At 38.0% G+C, this 27,529-nt stretch overlaps 1 protein-coding gene and 1 pseudogene across 1 annotated transcript in view; one reads left to right on the top strand and one right to left on the bottom strand.

The window, feature by feature from the left end:
- Window positions 1-27,529, top strand: part of GDPD4 (glycerophosphodiester phosphodiesterase domain containing 4) — a 165,945-nt gene that overhangs the window by 119,314 nt on the left and 19,102 nt on the right. The window contains exons 12-13 of the mRNA XM_043481911.1: window positions 13,981-14,202; window positions 16,916-17,070. Coding sequence (XP_043337846.1) covers window positions 13,981-14,202; window positions 16,916-17,070 — 377 coding nt within the window. The remainder of the gene's footprint in view (window positions 1-13,980; window positions 14,203-16,915; window positions 17,071-27,529) is intronic.
- On the bottom strand, window positions 322-3,575 carry LOC122449956 (annotated as a pseudogene).

Below are 27,529 nucleotides of genomic sequence, written 5' to 3'. Positions count from 1 at the left end.
TATCTGAGTTTATTTATAGCTTTCAAACACAAAGCTTCATTTTAAGCTTGGTGAAGACTTTTAACAGGAATGATGGCCAACCTTAGTATGTAGTGTGTACCTTACAGGAAGTGTTCTTTTTTAATGATTATAACACAGTAGTAATGCCATTAATGAAGTCCTCAATTTAGAATCTGGAACATTCTTCCATCACGGGAGAGAAGAAAGAAAGTCAGTCCAATGAGTCTCTCTGAAGATCTTCATTTCTTGTTTGCTCTACTTGTATTCTCTTTTCAGTAACTGGATTAATGCTTGGAGCCTAAAATGAGATGTATTTTTTTATTACTGTATATTACATGTTGTTTTGATGCTCAATTTCCATTTGTTCCTCTTGCTTGCATTTTCTATGTGTTGCTTCTTTCTCATGTTGGTTGGCCTTTGAGCATATTCCTTCCATGAGCAGTCTGAAACTTTTCTTTCATTTCTTTCCTCTTCAGAATCAGAGGTTGATGTAACCCCTGTTTTAGCTAAATTTTTTCTTTTAAATTCAACTTCCTATTTTCCCTTTTTTATTTGGCTCTTTTCCTCCTTCTGACCCTTTTCGTCCTTTTTAAGCTGCTTTTTAGGTTCTTTTTCCTCTTGCCCCCTTTTTTTACTTTTGTCTTCTTCAGTCACCCTGTCACTTTCTGAAGGACAGGGCTATTTTACCATTTGGGGTCTGTCTCTTGGTTTTGAAATCTTGACTTCCATAGCTGCAGGTCGTCCTCTTTTAGAACTCACTTTTAGATCAACAGACGCTTTTGCTGTAGTCACTACTCCTTCCTGCTCAGTTTCTGCTTGTTTTTCTGGTTTTCTCTTTCTCCCTCTTCTGGTAGCTTTGGGTGTGGTTATGTCAATTGCTTTAGTCACATCTTCATTGCTGGCTTTTTCTTCATGGTCAGTATTTTCCTTTAAAACAATAGTTTCTTTATCTTGAACTTCAACATCAGATGGCACATTTGATTGTTTAGCTGATGCTTGTTGACTTGAAAGTTTCACTTTCGAATTGTTCATCTCTCTTAAGCCTTCACTAAAGGCTTTTTGTTTATTTGGTTTGCTTAACTGTCTGAGCTACCAGGGAAGCCCTGGGTACTGTCACTCTAGGTATTTTTTAAATTTCATGTTTGTGACCCGTGGTTTACTCATTGGTTGTTCAGTTGCTTATTGTTTAGCCTCCATGTGTTTGTAGTTTTTGTAATTTTTTTTTTGTAGTTGAATTCTAATTTCATACTTTTGTGGTTTATAAAGGCACTTGATATGATTTCATCCTCTATTTATTGAGACTTGATTTGTGGCCTGGCATATAATCTATCCTAGAAAATGTTCCATGTACCCTTCAAAAGAATCATAGTCTGTTTCTGAATGGAATGTTCTAAATATGTTTATTATTTGTTCAGATGTGTCATTTAAGTAGGATGTTTCCTTATTGATTTTCTGTTAGGGTGATCTGTGCGTCAAAGTAAATAAGGTCCTAAAATACCCCCACCATTATTGTGTTACCCTCAGTTTGTTTCTTAATGTTCATTAATATTGCATTATATGTTTAGGTGCTCCTACAGTGGGACTTCCCTGGGGGCTCAGGCAATAAAAGCATCTGCCTACAATGTGGGAGACCTGAGTTCGATCCCTGGGTTGGGAAGATCCCCTAGAGAAGGAAATGGCAACCCACTCCAGTATTCTTGCCTGGAAAATCCTGTGGACTACAGGAGGAGCCTGGCAGGCTACGGTCCATGGGGTTGCAAAGAGTCAGACATGACTGAACGACTTCACTTCACTTCACAGTGGGTACGCATATATTTACAATGTTAGTTAGTTATTTCAGTCACTCAGTCATGTCTGACTCTTTGTGACCCCATGGACTGCAGCACACCAGGCTTCACTGTCCCTCATTAACTCCTGGAGCTTGCTCAAATTCATGTCCATCGAGTCGGTGATGCCATCCAGCCATCTCATCCTCTGTTGTCCCCTTCTGCCTTCAATCTTTCCTAGCATCAGGGTCTTTTCCAGTGAGTCAGTTCTTCTCATCAGGTGGCCAAAGTATTGGAGTTTCAGCTTCAACATCAGTCCTTCCAGTGAATTTTCAGGACTGATTTCTTTTAGGATTGATTGGCTGGATCTCCTTGCAGTCCAAGGAACTCTCAAGAGTCTTCTCCAGTACCACAGTTCAAAAGCATCAATTCTTCGGTTTTCAGCTTTCTTTATAGTCCAGCTCTCACATCCATGCATAACTATTGGAAAAACCATAGCTTTGATTAGATGGACCTTTGTTGGCAAAGTAACATCTCTGCTTTTTAATATGCTGTCTAGGTTGGCCACAGCTTTTCTTCCAAGAAGCAAGTGTCTTTTAATTTCATGGCTGCAGTCACCACCTGCAGTGATTTTAGAGCCCTAGAAAATAAAGCCTGTCACTGTTTCCGTTGTTTCTCCATTTCTCCATTTACAATGTTATAGCTTCTTATTGGATTCATCCCTTTACCTTTATGTAATGTCCCTCTTTGTTTCTTGTTAAAGTTTTTGTTTCAAAGTCAATTTTGTTATGTAGTCTTGCTACCCCAGCTTTTTTTTTTTTTTCCATGAAATAGCTTTTTTCATTCTCTGACTCTCAATCTGTATGTGTCTGTAGATCTGAAGTGATTCTCTTGTAGGTAACTTATATATACGTGTATGCATGCTTAGTCACTCAGTCATGTTCAACTCTTTGCAACCTTGTGGACTAAAGCCCAGTAGGCTCCTCTGTCCATGGGATTCTCTAGGGAAGAATACTTGAGCGGGTAGCCATTTCCTTCTCCAGGGGATATTCCTGACCCAGGGATTGAATCCAGGTCTTCTGCATTGCAGGTGGATTCTTTACTGGCTAAGCCACCAGAGAAGCCCTAGCTTGTACATGGGTCTGGTTTTCTGTCCACTGTTCTACTCTATGACCTTTTAGTTCATTTAGATTTAAATAAATCATTGATAGTTAATACTTATTGCTATGCAAACAAGTTGTTGTAGTTATTTTTTAGTTTTTTTTCTTCTTTTTATCTCTCTAGTGACTTGATGACTATCTTAGTGTTATGTTTGAACTCATTTCTCTTTTTTGTGTATGTGTTAGAAATATTTGGTTTGTGGTTAGCATGGAGTCCATGCATGTGTGTGTGATTATTTTAAGTTATTGATCTCTTAAGTTCAAGTATATTATAGCAACCTTACATTTTTACCTCCTGCCTACTCCCCGTATTTAATGTGGTAACATATTTTACATATTTTTATTTTATGTTTCAATTAACCATTTATTGTAGATAAAGATGATTTTGCAACTTTCTTCTTGTAACTTTACTACTAAGTTTGTAAAGGTCAGATCTGCTACCTTTAGATAATGTTTGCCTTTACCAATGAGATTTTTCCTTTTGTAATTTTCGTATTTCTAGGTGTCATCTTTCTTTTCCACTTAGAGAAGTCCCTTTAACTTTTCTTATTTAGCTTTTGCTTGTCTGGAAAATTCTTTATCTCTCCTTCAAATCTAAATAATAAACTTACTGGGTAGACTCTTTTTGGCTATAGATTTTTTCCTCCATCACTTTGACTATTTCATGCCACTTCCTTCTGGCCTGCAAATTTCTCCTGAAATGCTAGTTGATAGTCTTATGAGAGTTCCCTTGTACATAATTGGTTGCCTTTCCCTTGCTGATTTTAAGATTTTTTTCTTTATTTTTTTACCATTTTAACTTTAATATGTTTTGGTGTGGATCTCTTTGGGTTTGTTTTATTTGGAACTATGTGCTTTCTGGATCTGCATATTTGTTTCCTTTCCCAGGTTAGGGAAATTTTTAGCTATCATGTCTTCAAGTAAGTTTTCTGCCACTTTTAAAAGACCTAAACAGACAGTTCTTCTGAATAACTGTCTTCAGAAGAAGACATACAGATGGCTAATAAACACATGAAAAGATGCTCTGCATTGCCCATTATTAGAGAAATGCAAATCAAAGCTACAATGATGTATCCTCTCACACTAGTCAGGATGGCTATCATTAAAAAGTCTACAAGCAATAAATGCTAGAGAGGGTGTGGGGAAAAGGGAACCCTCATACACTCTTGGTGGGAATGCAAACTGATAAAACTACTATGAAGAAAAATATGGAGAGTGCTTAAAAAAACTAAGAATAAAGCTGTCATACTACTCAACAGTCCCACTGCTGGTACTGGGCATATACCCTGAGGAAACCATAATTGAAAAAGACACACGTACCCCAGCGTTCATTGCAGGATTATCTACAATAGCTAGGACGTGAAAGAGACCTAGATGTCCATCAGCAGATAAATGGATAAGAAAATTGTGATACATATACACAATGGAATATTACTCAGCTATTAAAAGGAACACATTTGTAAATCTATGGCTGATTCATATCAATGTATGACAAAACCCACTGAAACGTTGTGAAGTAATTAGCCTCCAACTAATAAAAAAAATAAAAAATTTTAAATAAATAAATAAATAAAAGGAACACATTTGAAACAATGCTAATGAGGTGGATGAACATTGAGCCTATTATACAGAGTAAAGAAAGTCAGAAAGAGAAAAACAAATACTGTATATTAACACATATATATGGAATCTAGAAAAATAGTACTGACAGTACTGCATGCAGGACAGCAGAGGAGACACAGTTATAAGGAACAGACTTTTGGACTCAGTGAGAGAAGGAGAGAGTGGGATGATCTGAGATGATAGCACTGAAACATATACAATACCATGTGTAAATTAGATACCCAGTGGGAGTTTGATATATGCTGCAGGAAACCCAAAGCCAGTGCTCTGAGACAGCCAGGAGGGGTGGAGTCAGCATGTATGCCTGAGGAAGATTTATGTTGATGTATGCCAGTTCAGTTCACTTCAGTCACTCACTCGTGTTCGACTCTTTGCGACCCCATGAACCAGCCAGGCCTCCCTTTCCATCACCAACTCCCGGAGTCCACCCAAACACATGTCCATTGACTTGGTGATGCCATCCAACATTCTCATCCTCTGTCGTCCCCTTCTCCTCCTGCCCTCAATCTTTCCCAGCATCGTGGTCTTTTCAAATGAGTCAGCTGTTCGCATCAGGCGGCCAAAGTATTGGAGGTTCAGCTTCAACATCAGTCCTATCAATGAACACCCAGGACTGATCTCCTTTAGGATGGACTGGTTGGATCTCCTTGCAGTCCAAGGGACTCTCAAGAGTCTTCTCCAACACCACAGTTCAAAAGCATCAGTTCTTCAGCACTCAGCTTTCTTTATAGTCCAACTCTCACATCCATACATGACGACTGGAAAAACCATAGCCTTGACCACATGGACCTTTGTTGACGAAGTAATGTCTCTGCTTTTTAATATGCTGTCTAAGTTGGTCATAACTTTCCTTCCAAGGAGTAAGCATCTTTTCATTTCATGGCTGTGGTCACCATCTGCAGTGATTTTGGAGCCCAGAAAAATAAAGTCAGCCACTGTTTCCACTGTTTCCCCATCTGTTTCCCAAGAAGTGATGGGACAGGATGATATGATCTTAGTTTTCTGAATGTTGAGCTTTAAGCCAACTTTTTCACTCTCCTCTTTCACTTTCATCAAGAGGCTCTTTAGTTCTTCTTCGCTGTCTGCCATAAGGGTGGTATCATCTGCATATCTGAGATTATTGATATTTCTCCCGGCAATCTTGATTCCAGCTTGTGCTTCCTCCAGCCCAGCATTTTCTTATTTTGTAATCTGCATATAAGTTAAATAAGCAGGGTGACAATATACAGCCTTGACGTACTCCTTTTCCTATTTGGAACCAGTCTGTTGTTCCATGTCCAGTTCTAACTGTTGCTTCCTGACCTGCATACAGGTTTCTCAAGAGGCAGGTCAGGTGGTCTGGTATTCCCATCTCTCTCAGAATTCTCCACAGTTTATTGTGATCCACACAGTCAAAGGCTTTGGTATAGTCAATAAAGCAGAAATAGATGCTTTTCTGGAACTCTTTTGCTTTTTTGATGATCCATTAGATGTTGGCAATTTGATCTCTGGTTCCTCTGCCTTTTCTAAAACCATCTTGAACATCTGAAAGTTCACGGTTCACATATTGCGGAAGCCTGGCTTGGAGAATTTTGAGCATTACTTTACTAGTGTGTGAGATGAGTGCAATTACGTGGTAGTTTGAGCATTCTTTGGCATTGCCTTTCTTTGGGATTGGAATGAAAACTGACCTTTTCCAGTCCTGTGGCCACCGCTGAGTTTTCCAAATTTGCTGGCATATTGAGTGCAGCACTTTCACAGCATCATCTTTTAGGATTTGAAATAGCTAAACTGGAATTCCATCACCTCCACTAGCTTTGTTCATAGTGATACTTCCTAAGGCCAACTTGATTTCACATTCTAGGATGTCTGGCTCTAAGTGAGTGGTCACACCATCGTGATTATCTGGGTCATGAAGATCTTTTTTGTACAGTTCTTCTGTGTATTCTTGCCACCTCTTCTTAATATCTTCTTCTTCTGTTAGGTCCCTACCATTTCTGTCCTTTATTGTGCCCATCTTTGCATGAAATGTTCCCTTGGTATCTCTAATTTTCTTGATGAGATCTCTAGTCTTTCCCGTTCTATTGTTTTCCTCTATTTCTTTGCATTGATCGCTGAGGAAGGCTTTCTTGTCTCTCCTTGCTATTCTTTGGAACTCTGCATTCAAATGGGAGTATCTTTCCTTTTCTCCTTTGCTTTTCGCTTCCCTTCTTTTCACAGCTATTTGTAAGGCCTCCTCAGACAACCATTTTGCTTTTTTGCATTTCTTTTTCTTGGGGATGGTCTTGATTCCTGTCTCCTGTACAATGTCATGAATCTCCATCTATAGTTCTTCAGGCACTCTGTCTATCAGATCTAGTCCCTTAAACCTATTTCTCACTTCCACTGTATAGTCATAAGGGATTTGATTTAGGTCATACCTGAATGGTCTAGTGATTTTCTCCACTTTCTTCAATTTCAGTCTGAATTTGGCAATAAGGAGTTCATGATCTGAGCCACAGCCAGCTCCTGGTCTTGTTTTTGCTGACTATATAGAGCTTCTTCATCTTTGGCTGCAAAGAATACATCAATCTGATTTCGGTGTCGACCATCTGGTGATGTATGCCAGAGGCCATCACAATATTGTAATTATTCTCCAATTAAAGTTAAAATTTTTTTTCTGTCATTTAAAAAAAATCTTTTCTCCTTCTGACACCTCCATAATGAATGTGAATGTTAGTATGCCTGATGTAATTTCAGAAGTTTCTTAAACAGTCACCAGGAAAAAAATTTTTTTCCTGTTTTCTTTTTAACTTGGGTGATTTCTACTATTCTGTCTGTCTTCTAATTCACTGAGCTATTCCTCTGTATTATCTAATTTCCTATTGATTCTTCTGGTTTATTTTTATTTCATTTATTGTATTCTTCAGCTCTGTTTGGTTCTTCTTTATATTTTCTCTTTGTTCAACTTCCCATTATTTTTATCCATTCTTCTCCTCTTCTCTGTTCATTGAATATCTTTATGGACATTACCTTGAGCTCTTTATCAGGTAAATTGCTCATCTCAGGTTTTCTTAATTCATCTTTAGGGTCTTTTTCTTGTTTCTCTGTTTGGAACATTTTCCTCGGTCTTCTCATTTTACCAGGTTCTCAATGATTATTTCTAAATATTGGGTAGTTCTAAGTTACATTTCCTGATCATGGATAAATGAATTAATGTTAGAGATGTCCTGTGGTGCCCAGCAGCACAGTTCCTTCTAGTCACCTTAGCTATATGCTTTAGGAGTGCCCCCCACCCAACCCCACAATCTGGGCTGCAAGGGCCCTTCTGTTGTGATAGGTCAGCTACTGTGAGCACATTTTTAGGCAAGACTGGCCCTTGCCCATTTGGCTGCCTAACCCTGCCTTGTATAGTGGCTACCATTCATCTTGTGGACAAGGTCTGGTCCTAGAGCAGCTACCTGTGTTTTCAGGGATGGTACCAGACTTCTTGTGATGGGATTGAAGGAAAGTTACACGGCTCAAAATAGCCTGGAGCTAAAACTCCCCTCCAGGTCCTCCCCACCATTCTATGCAAAACAAAGAACTCTCTCACCCGAAGAAAAAAATGGACATTAAGGTTGATTATGTCCAGCTCCCAGCTGGTCCAGCTTCTGGCCAATCTCCAAAATTCCTTGCCCCAGCCATTTAAGAGGTAACTACTCCCAACAACCTTGGAGAACAGGCCCCCTTAAGACAGTAACTTTCCACATACATGCCTATATTTACTTACTCTTTTCTTGGATAAGTGCAGCAGCTCGCTAATCTGACTGCTGCCCCTTCTCACCTCATTAAAGGTGATCTGTTCCTATAAAGTGCCGGTCTCTGTCTCAGTCTCGTTCTTTTTCTGAACCCTGCCTTCTCTAACTTTCTTACCTTACAGGGATCGTTTCCCAGCATAACTGGATATGTGGCTTAGGGGCTTCTGGGGCTGATTCTGACCTGGCAGTGGGCAGGGCTAGATCCTAGAGCAGCTGGCTGGATAGCCTGATCAGGGAGTTTCCTGGGGATGGTAATGGCTTGGAAGTCTAGTGGGCAGGCTATGCCCTGGAACCAATACGTGAGAGGGAGGCATCCAAAATGGTGCTTTCCAGCACCAGTGCTTCTGTGGTAGAAGCAGATCCCAAATGCAGCTGCTGCCGGTGTCAGTGTTCCCAGGGCGACTCCCAATTTCCTACTGCCTCTCTAGTGGCTCTGCCAAGATTGGCAAATAAGTTTGACTAGGCCCCTTTCAAATTATTGCCTTTGTGGTGGGTCTCAGAGCATGTGAGGTGTTTGTGGGCGCCCTGAAAGAGCAGAGTATCTATTTACTTTAACCTCCCTGCTCTCTAGTATACAAACACTGCAGGCCTTCAAAGTCAGACATTTTGGAGGCTCTTCTTCCCAGTACAGGACCCTTGAGCTAGACAGTCTTATGTGGGGCTCAGACTACTTGCTTCTTGGGGAGAATGTTCTTCAATTATTATCCTTCCTTTTGTGAATTGCCTCCCTGATGTATGGATCTTCACACTACCATGTCTCTAGCTTCCTTTTTTATATCTGGAGTTGTTAAAATATTTTCTGTTTGTCTTCAGGTGGTTCTCATAGATACTTGCTCTTTCAGTGGTTATAATGTTGGTATGCTCTTGGGAGAAGAAGAGCTCAGGGTTTTTCTACCATGCCATTTTGGTCACAACCCTAATTGTCATGTTTCTTAACCAATTGATACATTGGATCATCCAGCAACCCTTCTACTTGTAATTTCTCTAAGCCTAAGCATAGAGAACTGAAAACCTTTTAATACTGTTTTTCACTTGAGGAACAAGATGTTTTTGTGGAGAACTTAAGTTTGTTTTCATTCTGGCTTGTTACTTACTGGAGATTTTTTAAAATACTAAGCCACAGGTTACAGATAGTCTAAACTGGCTTTGACCCATTCCAGCCTGGGACTTCCCTGGTGGCTCAGCAGTAAAGAACCCACCTGCAATAGGAGGTATGGCAAAAGCCACAGGTTCGATTGCTGGATCAGGAAGATCCCCTGGAGAAAGAAATGGCAACCCACTCCAGTATTCTTGCCTGGAAAATCCCATGGCAGCCCATGGAGTCTCAAAAGAATCAGACAAAGCTTGTTGGCTAAAACAGCATTCCAGCTTATTTTAAATATTTTTAAAATGAGGCTTTGTTAACTTAAGCTATTACTTCTTAAAACCTACTCAGATCTAGTTTTAAGCTCTCCTGTTAATCTTGATGGTTCTTGCTACTTCATTTCTTTGTCCAAGTTATTCTTAAAAAGAAAAGCTACATGAATGTCCTTGTATAGAGCATTTCCTATGCCTTTTGCCGTTTAGGGGCATTTTAGAAATTATGCACAAATGAATTATTTAAATCCTATCTTGATCTTTTCCCACCCAGTTTTTCCACAACAGTTAAGTGAATCATTTTGTCTAGAACAGGTAGAGCCTAACAAAATCTTGAATTCTGAAGCAGATTTCTCTTTTCATGACGATTAAGAAAACCCTTAATTATAACTTCTGCTCATGTCTAAACCATGGTTTAATTCAACACTGATATTCTGCCTTGTGGATATTATGAAACATGATTCTTTCTTTCTTGAGAAAAAAGTGAGAAAGGGTAGCTTTCTTAGGGTGTATGGGAATAAGAAGAAATACAAAGGGTGGAATTAGATTGAAGATAAATTTATGTCAAGAGAAAGATTGCTAATCTTGAAAAAATGTGAGGTAGCTACTGCTTCCTTCTCCTGAGAGAGAACCTTCTACCATTTACTTCACCAACAAGTGATCTGAAATTGGAAAATGATGGTAAAAGTAGTCATCTACTAAGTTTAATATAGGCAATATATATATGGACTGGGCTTCCCTGATGGCTCAGTAAAGAATCCGCCTGCAATGCAGGAGACCCTGGTTCGATTCCTGGGTCAGGAAGATCCACTGGAGAAGGGATAGGCTACCCACTCCAGTATTCTTTGGCTTCCCTTGTGGCTCAGCTGGTAAAAAATCCAGTTGCAATGCAGGAGACCTGGGTTCCATCCCTGGGTTGGGAAGATCCCCTGGAGAAGGGAAAGGCTACCCACTCCAGTATTCTGGCCTGGAGAATTCCACAGACTGTGTAGTTCATGGGGTCCCAAAGAGTCGGACACGAATGAGTGACTTTCACTTTCACTTCACATATATGGACTGAGGTATAAGATGTAATGTTGTGTAATACAAAAAAAAAAAAAAAAAATGACAGTTCCTGCTGTGAAAAAGTTATACTCAGTAGAAGCAGTAGAGTGAGGGAATTCTTGTGAATTATGCAATATTCTGTGTACCAGACATGCTCCTAGACCCAGAAAATATCTTATCATATTTAATAATCAAAATAATCATGAGAAATACACAGATCATTCCTCCCCTTTCCCATTTTATACTTTGGACAATAAAGATTTTGAGAATCTAAGTGGTTTTATCGAGGTTACAAAGCAACAAGCATAGGAAGCCAGAATTTTAATATGACTTCAGAAGTATACAAGTAAGTATAGAGAACAGAATTAAAGGGGCATAAAAATGAAACTTCTTGGGTGTTAACCACTTACTGAAATGGCAAACCACTTCAGTATTCTTGCCTTGAGAACCCCATGGACAGTAGGAAAAGGCAAAAAGATAAGATACTGAAAGATGAACTCCCCAGGTCGGTAGATGCCCAATATGCTCCTGGAGGAAAGTGGAGAAGTAACTCCAGAAGAATGACGAGATGAAGCCAAAGAGACAACAACACCCAGTTGTGAATGTGACTGGTGATGGAAATAAAGTCCGATGCTGTAAAGAACAATATTGCATAGGAACCTGGAATGTTAGGTCCATGATCAAGGCAAATTGGAAGTGGCCAAACAGGAGATGGCAAGGGTAAACATCAACATTTTAGGAATCAATGAACTAAAATGGACCAGAATGGGCGAATTTAACTCAGATGACCATTATATGTACTACTGTGGGCAAGAATCCCTTAGAAGAAATGGAGTAGTCCTCATAGTCAACAAGTGTCCGAAATACAGTACTTGGGTGCAATCTCAAAAATGACAGAATGATTTCTATTTGTTTCCAAGGCAAACCATTCAGTATCACAGTAATCCAACTCTGTGCCCCAACCAGTAATGCTGAAGAAGGTGAAGTTGAATGGTTCTATGAAGACCTACAAAACCTTTTAGAACTAACACCCAAAAAAGATGTCCTTTTCATCATAGGGGACTGGAACGCAAAAATAGGAAGTCAAGAGATACCTGAAGTAACAGGCAAATTTGGCCTTTGAGTACAAAATGAAGCAGAGCAAAGCCCAACAGAGTTTTGCCAAGAGAACGCACTGGTTATAGCAAACACCCTCTTCCAACAATGCAAGAGACATGTGGACATCACCAGATTGTTAATACCAAAATCAGATCAATTATATTCTTTGCAGCCAAAGATGGAGAAGCTCTATACAGCCAGCAAAAACAAGACTGGGAGCTCTCTGTTGCTCAGATCATGAACTCCTTATTGCCAAATTCAGACTGAAATTGAAGAAAGTAGGGAAAACCCACTAGACCATTCAGGTATGGCCTGAATCAAATCCCTTACGATTATACAGTGAAACTGACAAATAGATTCAAGGGGTTGAATCTGATAGACAGAGTGCCTCAGGAACTATGGACGGAGGTTCATGACATTGTACAGGAGACAGTGGTCAAGACCATCCCCAAGAATAAGAAATGCAAAAAGGCAAAATAGTTGTCTGAAGAAGCCTTAAAAATAGCTCAGAAAAGAAGAGAAGCTAAAGGCAAAGGAGAAAAGGACAGATATTCCCATTTGAATGCAGAGTTCAGACTAGCAAGAGATAAGAAAGCCTTCCTCGGCGGTCAATGCAAAGAAATAGAGGAAAACAATAGAATGTAAAAGACTAGAGATCTCATCAAGAAAATTAGAGATACCAAGGGAACATTTCATGCAAAGATGGGCACAATAAAGGACAGAAATGGTAGGGACCAAACAGAAGAAGAAGATATTAAGAAGAGGTGGCAAGAATACACAGAAGAACTGTACAAAAAAGATCTTCACGACCCAGATAATCATGATTGTGTGATCACTCACACTCACCTAGAACCAGATATCCTAGAATGTGAAGTCAAGTTGGCCTTAGGAAGCATCACTAAGAACAAAGATAGTGGAGGTGATGGAATTCCTGCTGAGCTATTTCAAATCCTAAAAGATGATGCTGTGAAAGTGCTGCACTCAATATGCCAGCAAATTTGGAAAACTCAGCAGTGGCCACAGGACTAGAAAAGGTCAGTTTCCATTCCAATCCCAAAGAAAGGCAATGCCAAAGAATGCTCAAACTACCACACAATTGCACTCATCTCAAAAGGCTAGCAAAGTAATGCTCAAAATTGTCCAAGCCAGGTTTCAACAGTACATGAACCATGAACTTCCAGATGTTCCAGGTGGATTTAGAAAAGGCAGAGGAATCAGAGATCAAATTGCCAACATCCATTGGATCATCAAGAAAGCAAGAGAGTTCCAGAAACGCATCTATTTCTGCCTTATTGACTATGCCAAAGCTTTTGACTGTGTGGCTAACAACAAACTGTGGAAAATTCTTTAAGACATGGGAATACCAGACCACCTTACCTGCCTCCTGAGAAATCTGTATGCAGGTCAGGAAGCAACAGACATGGGGAAATGGACTTTTTCCAAATCAGGAAAGGAGTATGTCAAGGCTGTGTATTGTCACCCTGCTTATATAACTTATATGCAGAGTACATCATGCAAAATGCCAGGCTGGATGAAGCACAAGCTGAAATCAAGATTGAAGTGAAATTGCTCAGTCGTGTCTGACTCTGCGACCCTGTGGACTGTAGCCTACCAGGCTCCTCCATCCATGGAGTTCTCCAGGCAATAATACTGGAGTGGGTTGCCATTTCCTTCTCCAGGGGATCTTCCTGACACAGGGATCAAACCCAGGTCTCCCGCTTTGCAGGCATACACTCACAGCAAGGAAGGCAAGTAAGTGATAGAGCTAGGATTGAGTCCAATTCAGCTTGAAATCAAAGTCCTTTATTTTTTGCACTACACATAACTACAACAGTGAGAGAAAATGTGGGAAACCAGTGAAACTAAACTGAATTATATTACCTTGAGTTTAAAAAAAGGTTGAAAAGGAAGCTCAGGAGGAAAATAGGAAGGCCCTTCAGTTCAAATGCAGCAGATTCTATTACAGAATAAATCATTGAAAATACCATCACTACCTATGGAGATTACATTTCGTTTCTCTTCTTGGCTACTGTTATCTCTGGACCAGTATTTCAGAAGACTTGGTTGGTTGAATAGTAGTGGACCAACATGACGGTAGGGCTTGGTGTGGGGCTAAAAGCATGAGAATTGGAAAATACTTTTCATAGGAGCTAATGTTTTCTCTGATATTTTTAGATCAAACCATTTTTCAATATGAAACCTCTATCAAAGGCTGATAGGGAAAGAGCAAGAAATCAGAAGATTCCAAAACTAAGTGAATTATTGGAAATTGCACGGAAGGCGAACAAATTGGTGATATTTGATCTTAATTCTCCTCCACGTTCACATCCTGCCAGATCATCGTATATCCGCCTTGTAGTAAGAGTGATCCTTGACTCCAAGATTGAGCAACATCTGGTACGTCTATCTCAGTGTTTATGGTAGAGGTTGGGAAGTGGGTAGCATAGCATTTGAACCTGAACTGCCTTGTAATCTTCCCTGGAAGGGTTCTACTCCCTGTAGAAAATGGAGTTGGCTGCTTATATAGCTACTGGGTTGGCCAAAACTTCCTTCAGTTTTTAAGTAAAAATGAAAGACACATTTTATTTTTACCAAGAGGTTTATTGAATAACATATCCACTGTTTTGTTTCACTGAAAAAGAGGTACAGGTACACTCTCAGTCGTGTCTGACTCTTCGCCACTCCATGGACTATGACCTGCTGGGTTCTTCTCTCCATGGAATTTTCCAGGCAAGAGTACTAGAGTGGGTTGCCATTTCCTACTCCAAGGGATCTTCCCAACCAAGAGATCGAACCCGTGTCTCTTGCATCTCCTGCATTGGCAGGCGGTTTCTTTACCACTGCACCACCTGGGAGGCCTTATCTTTTGCCACTTTTCAAGCAACTTCATAATTTAATCTTCCAAAAACTTCTTATCTTTTGGGGCAGAACTGTTCCAGGTACCATTTACAGCTTTCCAGGGAATGGAAATTTTTTCCATTAAGAGAATTTTGTAAATACCAAAATAAATGGAAATCCAAAGATGCAATGTCTGGTAAATACAGCAGATGAATCAGAACTTCCCAGCTAAGCTGTAACAGTTTTTGCCTGGTCATCAAAGAAACATGCGATTTTGCATTATTCTGATGAAAGATTATTCATTTTCTTTTGACTAATTCTGGTTGCTTGTTGTCGAGTGCTGCTTTCAGTTGGTCTAGTTGGGAGCAGTACTTGTAAAATTAATCATTTGATTTTCTGGAAGGAGCTCATAATAGAGAACCCCCCTGTCCCCTCCCAATCCCACCATACACATCATCACCTCCTTTGGATGAAGACTGGCCTTTGCTGTGCTTAGTGATAATTCATTTTGCTCGCCCCATGGTATCTTCAATTCCACATTATTGTACAGTATCCAGTTTTCATCGCCTGTCACAACATGTCTTAAAAACAGAACATTAAAAAAAAAACATTTTCATTATGTTTCAGTAGAGAATTGCTTGCAAAAATACCTTCAAGAAGGTTTTTTTTTTTCCTTAATTTATGTGGAACCCAAACATCAAAGCAATTAACATAACCACAGTGGTGCAAACGATTTTAACACTTGATTTGGATATTTTGAGTATGTTGGCTATTCCCATGTGGTATAACATTGATTGGTCTCAATTAATACCTCAACTTGATTGCTATCAGCTTCAACTGGTCTTTATGACCATGGAGCATCATCCAGCGAGAAATCTCCAGCATGAAACTTCACAAACCACTTTTGACATGTTCCATCAGTTACAGCACCTTCTCCATAGACTGCACAAATCTTTTTTTGCATTTCAGTTGTGTTTTTACTTTTCTTGAAAAAATAAAGCGTAAAATGTCAAAAATGTGACTTTTTTCTTTCTTCTTCAATATTGAAGTGATGACACTAAAATTCTCCAATTTGGTAAGTTTTTTTAATGCACACTAATATTTTAGTGGAAGGACTGATGCTGAAGCCAAAACTCCAGTACTTTGGCCACCTCATGCGAAGAGTTGACTCATTGGAAAAGACCCTGATGCTGGGAGGGATTGGGGGCAGGAGGAGAAGGGGACAACAGAGGATGAGATGGCTGGATGGCATCACCGACTCGATGGACATGAGTTTGAGTAAACTCTGGGAGTTGGTGATGGACAGGGAGGCCTGGTGTGCTGCGATTCACGGGGTCGCAAAGAGTCGAACATGACTGAGCGACTGAACTGAACTGAACTGAATATTTCAGCTGTCACAATACAAGCTAATAAAATTGTCTCAAATGAAGTTAAAGACAACTAAGTGCTGCTCAAGCCATCTTACAGGAAAAAAAAGAACAAAATTTTTGGTCAACCCAACACATGTGACAGTCTGTGAATGAGCCAGTTAAATTTGTATCAGTAGGGAAAACATTGAGGCTGTTTGCTATTCCAAACCAAATGTCACCACTGTGTTGAAAGGGAATGTGTTTAATAGCTATATGATATGACCTGCACTATCATCAACATACATCTCTTAGAGAAAGGGCCTTAGAGAAAGGGAATGCAAAGACTTTCAATACCAGCTTTCATTTATGATATAGAAAGTTCTGATTTCAGCAGAAAATTTATTCATGTTTTCCAGAAAGCTCTGCATTTTGGCAGTCAGTCATTCCACATATCTTTAATTCTCAGAATATGGAAGAATGCCATGAATGAAACAAATGTCTTTCATTTTGCAAACAGAACTCTTTCCACAGATGAGTCATAATAGCATTTCCTGTTGACAAGAAATTACTCTTCTCAAAGATGATTTGTAGCATCATCAGCCAGAGGAGATATTTATGATTCCAACCCCTCCTCCACACCTACCACCTGCTCATCCACATTAGGTAGTGTAGTGACACAGTGAACCCTTCGCCCCACAGTGTTAACTGGGAAAACTCAGCTCCAGAACAACCCTGGTGAAAGCCCCATTACAAGAGTTCACTAGACAATATTAGGTCAGGTTGACTGTTTCATCAAGGGCTAGAATCGCTGCTCCCAATAAACTGTTACTCATGCTGGAATGAGACTTCTCCCATTCTACATGAGGCTGTTTGTACCTAGACAGCTGATTATCCACTGAAAGACTTCCTGTTTCTCCTTGCAGATTATTTGGTTACCAGGTTCCGACAGGGATTACGTCAGGAGCAAAGCTCCTGGTTTTCAGCACATTGGCCGGTTATTCACCATCGAACAACTTACGAAAGAAAAGATCACTAGAATAAACGTTGACTACAAGAACTTGTTCCTCAATGGGTTGAAGTAAGTGTTTAACCACACCTCTCTTGGTGTGTGTTGCCTTTCTTGCACAAAATCTGCATCCTAGCCAAGCTACTTAGATTTCTCCTCCCATCTCAAGAATTTCTGTGTGTGGCTATCTTTGTGAAATTCCTATTTTCCTCTTCTTACCCTTCCCTCCCTGTCTGCCAAAAAATGTTTATCAAGAGTAGGCTCTGTTCCTGGAACATAGTCTTTAGCCCCTTCTCCTGTCCTCCAATCTCTCATCATTTAACCCACTTTTGTGTATTCTTGGTGTTTTTCTTTTTAAATAATGTAAGTATTTGATAAGTCAGAACTCAAAAAGTTGTTGATGTCCTCTGCCATTACCAGATAGATTCCAGTATCTTATAAATGGCTTTGTGATCTAGACATCAAGATCTCTTATAGTATAAACAAAAATTATTAAACATCAAATTCATAAATATTATAATTAGAGATACATTTTCAGAATTAAAAATACCTGGGAATAATATAACTTTTTCAAATTTATTAATCACTGCTTACATTAATCCCTATACCCAGTAATTTTTTCAGATAATTCTAAACGCTTCTGAGACAAAGTTTCCTTAGAGATACAGATGTAGCTATATTTATGAATATACCCATATACCCATATATCGCTTAGTCGTGTCCAACTCTTTGCGACCCCATGGACTGTAGCCCACCAGGCTCCTCCATCCATGGGATTCTCCAGGCAAGAATACCGGAGTGGTCTCCGTTTCCTCCTCCAAGGGATCTTCCCGACCCAGGGATCAAACTCAGGTCTCCCGCATTGCAGGCAGACGCTTTAACCTCTGAGCCACCAGGGAAGCCCATATTTATGAATATAGATGTAGATATAGCTATAGATATATATCCAAAATCTCCCTGGGCTAGTAAAAAATCCCCTAGTAACTTTTCTGTATTTCAAGCCTCGGACTACGTTGTTGTATTCACCTGGATACCAATAAAAGGTATTGCTGATTTATTACACTCCACTTGAATTAACATTATTCCATAGTATAGAGTACAGAATACTAAGTCCTTCAGTTCAGTTCAGTTCAGTTCAGTCGCTCAGTCGTGTCCAACTCTTTGTGACCCCATGAATCGCAGCACACCAGGCCTCCCTGTCCATCACCAATTCCCGGAGTTTACTCAAACCCATGTCCATCGAGTTGGTGATGCCATCCAACCATTTCATCCTCTGTCGTCCCCTTCTCCTCCTGCCCCCAATCCCTCCCAGCATCAGGGCTTTTTCCAATGAGTCAACTCTTCGCATGAGGTGGCCAAAGTACTGGAGTTTTAGCTTCAGCATCAGTCCTTCCAATGAACACCCAGGACTGATTTCCTTTAGGATGGACTGGTTGGATCTCCTTGCAGTCCAGGGGACTCTCAAGAGTCTTCTCCAACACCATAGTTCAAAAGCATCAATTTTTCAGTGCTCAGCTTTCTTTATAGTCCAACTCTCACATCCATACATGACCACTGGAATAACCATAGCCTTGACCAGATGGACCTTTGTTGGCAAAGTAATGTCTCTGCTTGTTAATATGCTATCTAGGTTGGTCATCACTTTCCTTCTAAGGAGTAAGCGTCTTTTAATTTCATGGCTGCAGTCACCATCTGCAGTCCTTAGGAGAACATAATTCCATTTACTACCTTCTGCCATTTGTGCTATTGTTCTTATAAATGATATTCAGTAATACTTAATACATTTATTATATTTTTTAAAATAGTCTAGAATATTTTTCAGATTAAACTTTTTATTTTGAGATGGTTGCATGTTAACATGTAAGGAATAATAGAAAATAGCCCTGTGTACTTTTTACCCAGTTTACTCCAGTGGTAAAACTTTCAAAATTTTAGTATGATATCAAAACCAAGATATTGAAATTGATGCAATCCACCAATCTTATTCAAATTTCCCCAACTTATATTCATTTTTGTGTGGGGTTTTTTGGTATTAATATATATAGATCTATGTGCAGTTTTATCATATGTGTGTTTGTGGATCCAGCATCACAACCAAGATACAGGCTTGTTTAATCACCAGAAGTATTCCTTTTGTTGCCCTTTGATAACCACATTCCTCTTCCTTGCATATCCAACTCACCTCAAACCCTAACTTTCTCAATGAATAATCTCTTCTGCACTTCTGTAATTTTGTCATTTTAATGTCATTATCTATGGTGAAACAGATCACCAGCCCAGGTGGGATGCATGAGACAAGTGCTCCGGCCTGGTGCACTGGGAAGACCCAGAGGAATCAGGTGGAGAGGGAGGTGGGAGGGGGGATCTGGATGGGGAATACATGTAAATCTATGGCTGATTCATATCAATGTATGACAAAACCCACTGAAATGTTGTGAAGTAATTAGCCTCCAACTAATAAAAAATAAATAAATAAATAAAAATTTAAAAAAAAAAAAAGAAAAATATGTAAAAGAATCATAGAGTGTGCAACCTGTTGTGACTGGCTTTTTTCCACTCAGTGTAATTCCTTTTGAGATTCATAAAGACTGTTTCATGTGTCAGTAGCTGGTTCTTTTTCATTGCTGAATAGTATTCCATTGTATGAATGCACTAAACTTGAATTATTCACCAACTGAAGGATATCTGATTGTTTCATCAATTTATGAGCTGTTTTTAATAAATGTGAATATTTGCATATAGGTTTTCATGTGAACACAATTTTTTAACTACGAGTTTATAGCTTACTCAGACTTTCCTCTCTTTATTTTTATTTTTGGCTGTGCTGGGTGTTTGTTGTTGCACAAGCTTTTCTCTAGTTGCAGTGAGTGGGGGCTACTCTGTAGTTGCAGTGTGCAGGCTTCTCATTGAGGTGGCTTCTCTTATTGCAGGGCATGGACTCTAGGGCTGTGGGCTTCAGTAGTTGTGGGACATGGGCTCAGTTGTTGCAACGCCCAGACTCTAGAGCACAAGCTCAATAGTTGTGGCACACAAGCTTAGTTGCTCCACAGCATGTGGGATCTTCCCAGACCAGGCATCAAACCCATGTTTTGGGTTTGCCAGGTAGATTCTTTACCTCTGAGCCACCAGGGAAGCCCTTCCCTCTCTTTAAAAACTGTTTCGATTATGTTAAAATACACTTAAAATTTACTTTTGTGATAATTTTTAAATATACAACTTTGTGACTTTAATATGCATTCATTACATTGTTCAGCAGTCACCACCATCCACCTACTTAACACTTTTCATCTTGTAAACTCAAATTCTGTTTTCATTAAACAATGAACTCCCATCATACCCTGCCTCCAGGCTCTGGAAACAACCATTTTATTTTATATCTTTGTGATTTTGATTCATATAAGTGAAATTATATAGTATTTGTCTTTTTTTTGACTGGTTTATTTCTCTTAAGATGAAGTCCTCAAGGTTCATCCATGTTGAATTCATCCACTGCAGAATATATTCCTTTTTAACTGAATAATAATCCATTGTATGTATATTCCACTATTTGCTTATCCTTTTATCAACAGATGGACACTTGGGTTGCTTTCACATTTCAGTTATTGTGAATAAAGCTGCTATGAAAATGGGGGTACAAGTATCTCTTCAAGGCCCTGCTTTCATTTCTTTTGGGTATATGCTAGGAAATGGAATTGCTGAATTACATGGTAATTCTAATTTTAATTTTTTGAGACATCACCGTACTATTTTTCACAGCTCTAAAAACAGGAGGACACAAATGCTCCAATTTCTTCACATTAACACATCCTATTGATTCCTGGTTTTCTAATGTCACCATAACGGGTTCATTTTAGTTCTTGAAATGTTTGATGGAATTCACCAGTGAAGTCATTGGATCCAGGGCTTTTCTTTGTTGGAAGAGTTTTGGTTAATAATTCAATCTCCTTATTGATTGTAGATCTATTCACATTTTCTAATTCTTCATGATACAGTTGTGGTAGGTTGGTTGCTTCTAGGAATTTTTCCATTTCACCTAGACTACCCAATTTATTGGGATACAATTGCTCACATTGCTCATATCCTTTATAATCCTTTTAATACTATAAATCTTGTAATAGTGTGCTCACTTTCATGTCTGACTTCAGTAATTTGGGTCTTTTCTCTTTATCTTATTAGTACCTCTAGCTAAAAATTTACTAAGTTTGTTGATATTTTCAGAGAACTAACTTTTGGTTTCTTTGTTGGTTTTCTGTTCTTTATTTTGTGTTTGCTCTAATATTTATTATTTTCTTCCTTTTACTATGTTGGGTCAATTTGTTCTTTTTCTGGTTTCCTAAGTTGTAAAGATATGTTGTTGATATGAAATCTTTCTTGGTTTTGAAAATTTTTCTTCTACTTTTATTCAAATATACAAATATATATTTATATATATATATAAAGTATAGCACTATAAGTTTAAGGTGTACAGCATAATGCTTTACTTACAAATATCATTAAATGATTATCACAAGAAGTTCAGTGAACATCCATCATCTCATATAGATGAATAACTGGAGAAATAGAAGTTTTTTACTCAATAACTTTCACATATAACATACAGCAGCATTAATTATATTTATCATATTGCACGTTATATCCCTAGTACTCTGTTTCTTTTTTAAAATTTTTTTGATTGAAGTATGATTGGTTTAAAATGTTTTGTTAGTTTCAGGTGTACAACAAATTGATTCATATATATTTTTAATTTTTCCAATTCTTTTCCATTTTAGTTTTTTACAAGTTGTTAAATGTAGTTCCCTGTGCTATACAGAAGTTCCCTTGTTTATTTTGTATTTGATATTGTTTATATTTTAATTTATCCCTTAATTTATCCCTTGATTTAACTCTAATTTATTCCTCCCTGTATTTCCCCTTAGGCAACTATAAGTTGTTTTTTATGTCTGAGAATCTATTTCTGTTTTATAAAAAAAATTATTTGTATCATTTTCTCAGATTCCATATAAGTGATATCACAGGATATTTGTCTTTTGCTGTCTGGCTTACTTCACTTAATATGACCATCTCCTGGTTCATCCATGTGCTGCAAATGGCATTATTTCATTCTTTTTATGGCTGAGTAATATTCCATTGTGTGTGTGTATGCATGCATGCACACATGCACACCATATCTTCTTTATCCATTCATCTGTCAGCAGGCATATAGGTTGCCTCCATGTGTTGGCTATTGTAAATGGTGCTGTTCTGACCATTGGGGTACATATATCTTTTGAATTAGACTTTTCTTTGGGTATATACCCAAATGGGATTGCTGGATCACATAGTAACTATTTTTGTTTTTTAAGGAACCTCAATACTGTTCTCCCTAGCAGTTATACCAATTTACATTCCCACTGAAAGTGCAGGAGTGTTCCCTTTTCTCCACATCTTCTCCAGCATTTATTATCTGTATATTTTTTTAATGATGGCCATTCTGACTGGTATTAAATGATGAGTCATTGTATTTTCTATTTGCATTACTCTAATTAGTGATGTTGAGCATCTTTTCATGTACTTTTTGGCCACCTATATGTCTTCTTTGGAAAAATGTCTATTTAGATGGTCTGCCCATTTTTTGATGGAGTTGTTTGTTTTTTTGGTATTGAGCTGCATGGGCTGTTTGTATATTTTGGAGTTTAACCCCTTGTCAGTCACTTCATTTGCAAATATTTTCACCCATTCTGTGGATTGTCCTTTCATTTTGTTTATGGTTTCCTTTGCTGTGCAAAAGCTTTTAAGTTTTAATTAGGTCCCATTTGTTTTTATTTTCATTACTCCAGGAGATGGATCAAAAAAGATCTTATTGTGATTTATATCACAGAGTGTTCTACCTATGTATTCCTTTAAGACTTTTATAATAGCTGGTCTTACATTTAGGTCTTTAATCCGTTTTGAGTTTATTTTTGTGTATGGTGTTAGAGACTGTTCTAATTTCATTCTTTTGCATACAGCTGTCTGGTTTTTCCAGCACCACTTTTTGAAGAGACTATCTTTTCTCCCTTGTATAGTCTTACCTCCTTTGTTGTAGACTAATTGACCATAAATGTGTGGGTTTATTTTTGTTCTTTTTTTCCCAGTTCCATTTATCTACATTTCTATTTTTGTACCAGCACTATATTGTTTTGTTTGCATAGCTTTGAAGTATAGCTTGAAGTCAGGGACTATGATTCCTCGAGCCCCTTTCTTCTTTCTCAAGGTTGTTTTAGTTATTTGGGGTCTTTTGTGTTTCCATACATATTATTGACCAGGGAATTTTTGCTGAAGCCAAAACCTATGGCTGGCAATTTGTTATGTAAGTAAATATTGATACATCTCCAGTCAATAACATTTGGGTAACAAAAAACTTATTAATACATCTCTGGTCAATAATGTGTTGACAGTATTGCTTCTTCTATTCCAAGAAAACGGTTTACCTTTCCATCTATTTTGCATCATCTTTCGTTTCTTTTATCAACATCTTACAGTTTTCAGAGTACAGGTCTTTTGCCTCCTTGTGTGTTAGTCGCTCAGTTGTGTCTGACTCTTTGCGACCTCATCGACTGCAGCCCACCAGCCTCCTCTGTCCATGAGATTTTCCAGGCAAGGATACTGGAGTGGGTTGCCATTTCCTTCTCCAATTTGCCTCCTTAGGTAGGTTAATTCCTAGGTATTTTATTGTTTTTGATGCAATGGCAAATGGGGTTGTTTCCTTAATTTCTTTCTGATATTTTGTTGTTACCGTATAGAAGTCCAATAGATTTATACACATTAATTTTGCATTTTGCAACTTCACTGAATTCATTGATGAGTTCTAGTAGTTTTCTGGTAGTGTCTTTAGGATTTTCTATTTTATCATGTCATCTACAGTGACAGTTTTACTTCTTCTTTTCCAATTTGAATTCATTTTATTTCTTTTCTTCTGTGATTTCTGTGGCTAGGACTTCCAAAACTATGTTGAATAAAAGTGATGAGAGTGGGCCTTCTTGTCTTGTTCCTGATCTGATCTTAGAGGAAGTCCTTTCAGCTTTTTAACTCTGAGTATGATCTTAGCTGTGAGTTTGTCATATATGTGGCCTTTATTATACTGAATGTTCCCTGTTTGCCCACTTTCTGTAGAGTTTTTATCATAAATGGATATTAAAATTTATCAAAAGCTTTTTCCACATCTATTGAAATGATCATGTGGGTTTTATTCTTCAGTTTGTTAATGTGGTGTTTCACATTGATCAATTTGATAATATTGAAAACTCCTTGCAGTCCTGGGATAGATCCCACTTAATCATGTTATATGAGCTTTTAAATATATTGTTGGATTTGGTTTGCTCTTATTTTGTTGAGGATTTTTGCATCTATGTTCTTCTGTGACATTGATGATATTATTTGGAAGGAACACTTCTGAATTAATTGTGTGAGGCCACCATCACTCTGATAGCAAAAGCAGAGATATCACAAAAAAGAAAATTACAGGCTCACATTACTGATGAACATAGATGCAAAACTCGTCTTATTTTGTAAATGTAAGAATTTATAGCTATGCATTTCCCCTTAGCATCACCTTTGCTGCACCCCATGAGTTTTTGTGTTTTCATTTTCATTCATCTCCATATATTTTTTTCACTTCCCTTGTGATTTCTTTTTTTATCCCTTGTTACTTGAAAGTGTAATAATACGATCTTTTATACTTGCCCTTATATTTACTTTTATTGAGGTCTTTTTGTCTCCCTTAGACTTAAGTCCCACAAATATGTGAATTTTCCAATTTTCCTTTTGTTAGACTTCTGACTTAATTGTTTGATTGGATATAATTTGTGACCTAGCATATCTAAAGTGAGAGTTGTCACACATGCACTCGAGAAGAATGTGTATGCTCTTATTGGATTGAGTGTTCTGTCTCTTAGATATAGTTTCTTGTGTTAAGTCCTGTGTTTCCCTACTTATCTTCTGTCCAATTGTTCTATTTATCATTGAGAATGGGATATTAAAATCTCCCAACTGTTACTATATAGCTTCAATTTTGTCAGTGTTTACTTTGTAAATTTTACTGGTCTATCATTAGGCACATAAATGTTTATAATTAATATATCTTCTTGCTATGTTGAAACTTGTATTAATATCCTCCTTTGTCACATGTAAACTTTTTTGACACAGTCCCTGTTTTATCTGATATTAATATAGCCACCCATGCTCTTTTTAGTTACTGTTTGCATGGAATAACTTTTCTGTCCTTTTGCTTGCAATCTGTCTGTGCATTTGGATCTTAAATGAGTCTCTGTAGACAGCATAATCATGGGTCATATGTTTTTATGCATTCTGACAATCTCTGGAGAGTTTAATCTATTTACATTTTAAAAATTACTGAAAAGGGGAAAGATTATTGTCATGTTGTTATGCTGTCATTTTTGTAAGTATTGTTTCTGTCATCTGTTATTTTAATTTGTTATTTCTATATACCTTATCGGAGAAAGCAATGGCAACCCACTCCAGTACTCTTGCCTGGAAAATCTCATGGACGGAGGAGCCTGGTAGGCTGCAGTCCATGGGGTCATGAAGAATTGGCCATGACTGAGCGACTTCACTTTCGCTTTTCACTTTCATGCATTGGAGAAGGAAATGGCAACCCACTCCAGTGTTCTTGCCTGGAGAATCCCAGGGACACCAGAGCCTGGTGGGCTGCCGTCTGTGGGGTCGCACAGAGTCGGACACGACTGAGGCTACTCACCAGCAGCAGCAGCATATACCTTATAATTTTTCCCTTATTTTCTTCCTTACTGTTTTCTTTTGTGTTTAGTTGTTTTTTGTAGTGAAATACTGAAATCCTTTTCTCATTTCCTTTTTTATAGTTTTTATACCTAATTTTTTTGTGTTACCATGGGAATTACACTTACCATCCTAAAGTTATGACACTGTGGTTGAATTTATACAAGCTTAAATTCAGTAGCATGCAATAACTCTTCTTTATAACTCCAATCCTTCCATTTTCACTTTTTGATGTAGAAAATTTCATTTTTATATACTGTGTGCCTCAAATATAAACTAATACTTCCTCTAAATGCAAGTTTCTCAAATTATGTAGAAGACAACATGTGGAGTTGATAAAGTTATAAAATTATTAGCTTTTAGACTAATAATTCTGGTTTTTGCCTATAGATCTTTTGCTAAATTATGTATAAAATAAAGACTATAGTTAAAAACCATTGTTACAATAATACTGTCTTTTATAGTTGCCCTTATATTTGCTTTTATTGAGATCTTTTTGTCTCCCTAGACTTTGAGCTACTGTCTCTTGACTTTATTTCACCTTGGAGGACTCTCTTGAATTTTTCCTACAGGGCTGATTTAGTGCCCATGAACTCCTTCAGCTTTCATTTACCTGGGAATATCTTAATTTCCTCCTGTGCCTGTGAATCTCCAATAAGACAAATGCTTCAAGATTCTTTCTTTGCTTTTGGCTTTTGGAACTTTGATTATATAGTGTGTCATAGGGTGGATCTCTTTGAGTTCATCTTACTTAGAGTTTACTGGATATTTATATTCATATCTTTCATCACATTTGGGCAGTCTTCAGCCATTATTTCTTCAGATATTCTCTCTGCTCCTTTCTCTCTCCTTTTGGGACCTAAAAGTGCATATATTGACTTGCTGAATGGTGTCCCACAGATATCTTAGGCTCTGTTCCATTTTCTTCAATCTTTTTTGCTTCTTTTCCACAGAATCATTAATATCTATTGATCCACCTTCTAGTTCACTAATTATTTCTTCTGTCTGGTCAAATCTGCCTTTGGATCTTAATATTCAGTTTTTCATTTCATTTATTGTGATTTTCAGCTCTAGAGTTGGGGGTGGTATTTTTCTAGGCTTTCTGTCTCTTTATTAATGTTTCTGTTTTCTTCATTTTTAAAAAAATTATATATCTTCCTTTAATTCTTTGAGTATCTTCAAGATGATTTGTTAAAAATCTTCATCTAGTATATCTGAAATCAGCTCTTTTCCAGGGACAGTTCTTGTTGACTTATTTATTTTTCCTTTGAATGAAACCCTACTCTCTTGTTTCTTTATACACCTTGTGATTTTTTTTCTTAAAAGCTGGACGGAATGTAATAATCTGGTAACTCTTGAAATCAGAATCTCCTCCTTCTCCAGGGTTTTCTGGGTTTCACTGTTTGTTTATTTATTCATTTATTTATTGGTTGTCTCTGTGCCAAAACTTAAGGTCTTCTAGGTCTCTAATGTGCCTTTCCCTGGGCATATGCGATCACTTCATAATTTTCCCCATATATGTTGCTTTTGGATGTCTTAATCTTGAATGTCTGGCTCCCAAAAGGGGGAAAAGAGATAAATGAATGATGGGGAAAAAAGAGCACTGAACCTTTAAATCCATTGGAAGTCATTTTAGTGGAAATGGGAGAAGTTTGCCTCAATGAGGGGGGAGGCGTGGTGAGGAAAGCAGCAATAATTCTGTGTTCATTTTCTGTGCACATCTGTAGCCAGAAGCAGCAATCAGTGATCAGAGCACAGA

This window comes from Cervus canadensis, chromosome 11 (assembly GCF_019320065.1).
Source record: "Cervus canadensis isolate Bull #8, Minnesota chromosome 11, ASM1932006v1, whole genome shotgun sequence".
Taxonomy (NCBI): domain Eukaryota; kingdom Metazoa; phylum Chordata; class Mammalia; order Artiodactyla; family Cervidae; genus Cervus; species Cervus canadensis.
Note: the sequence above shows the minus strand (reverse complement) of the source record. Positions and strands in the feature narration are given on the sequence as shown.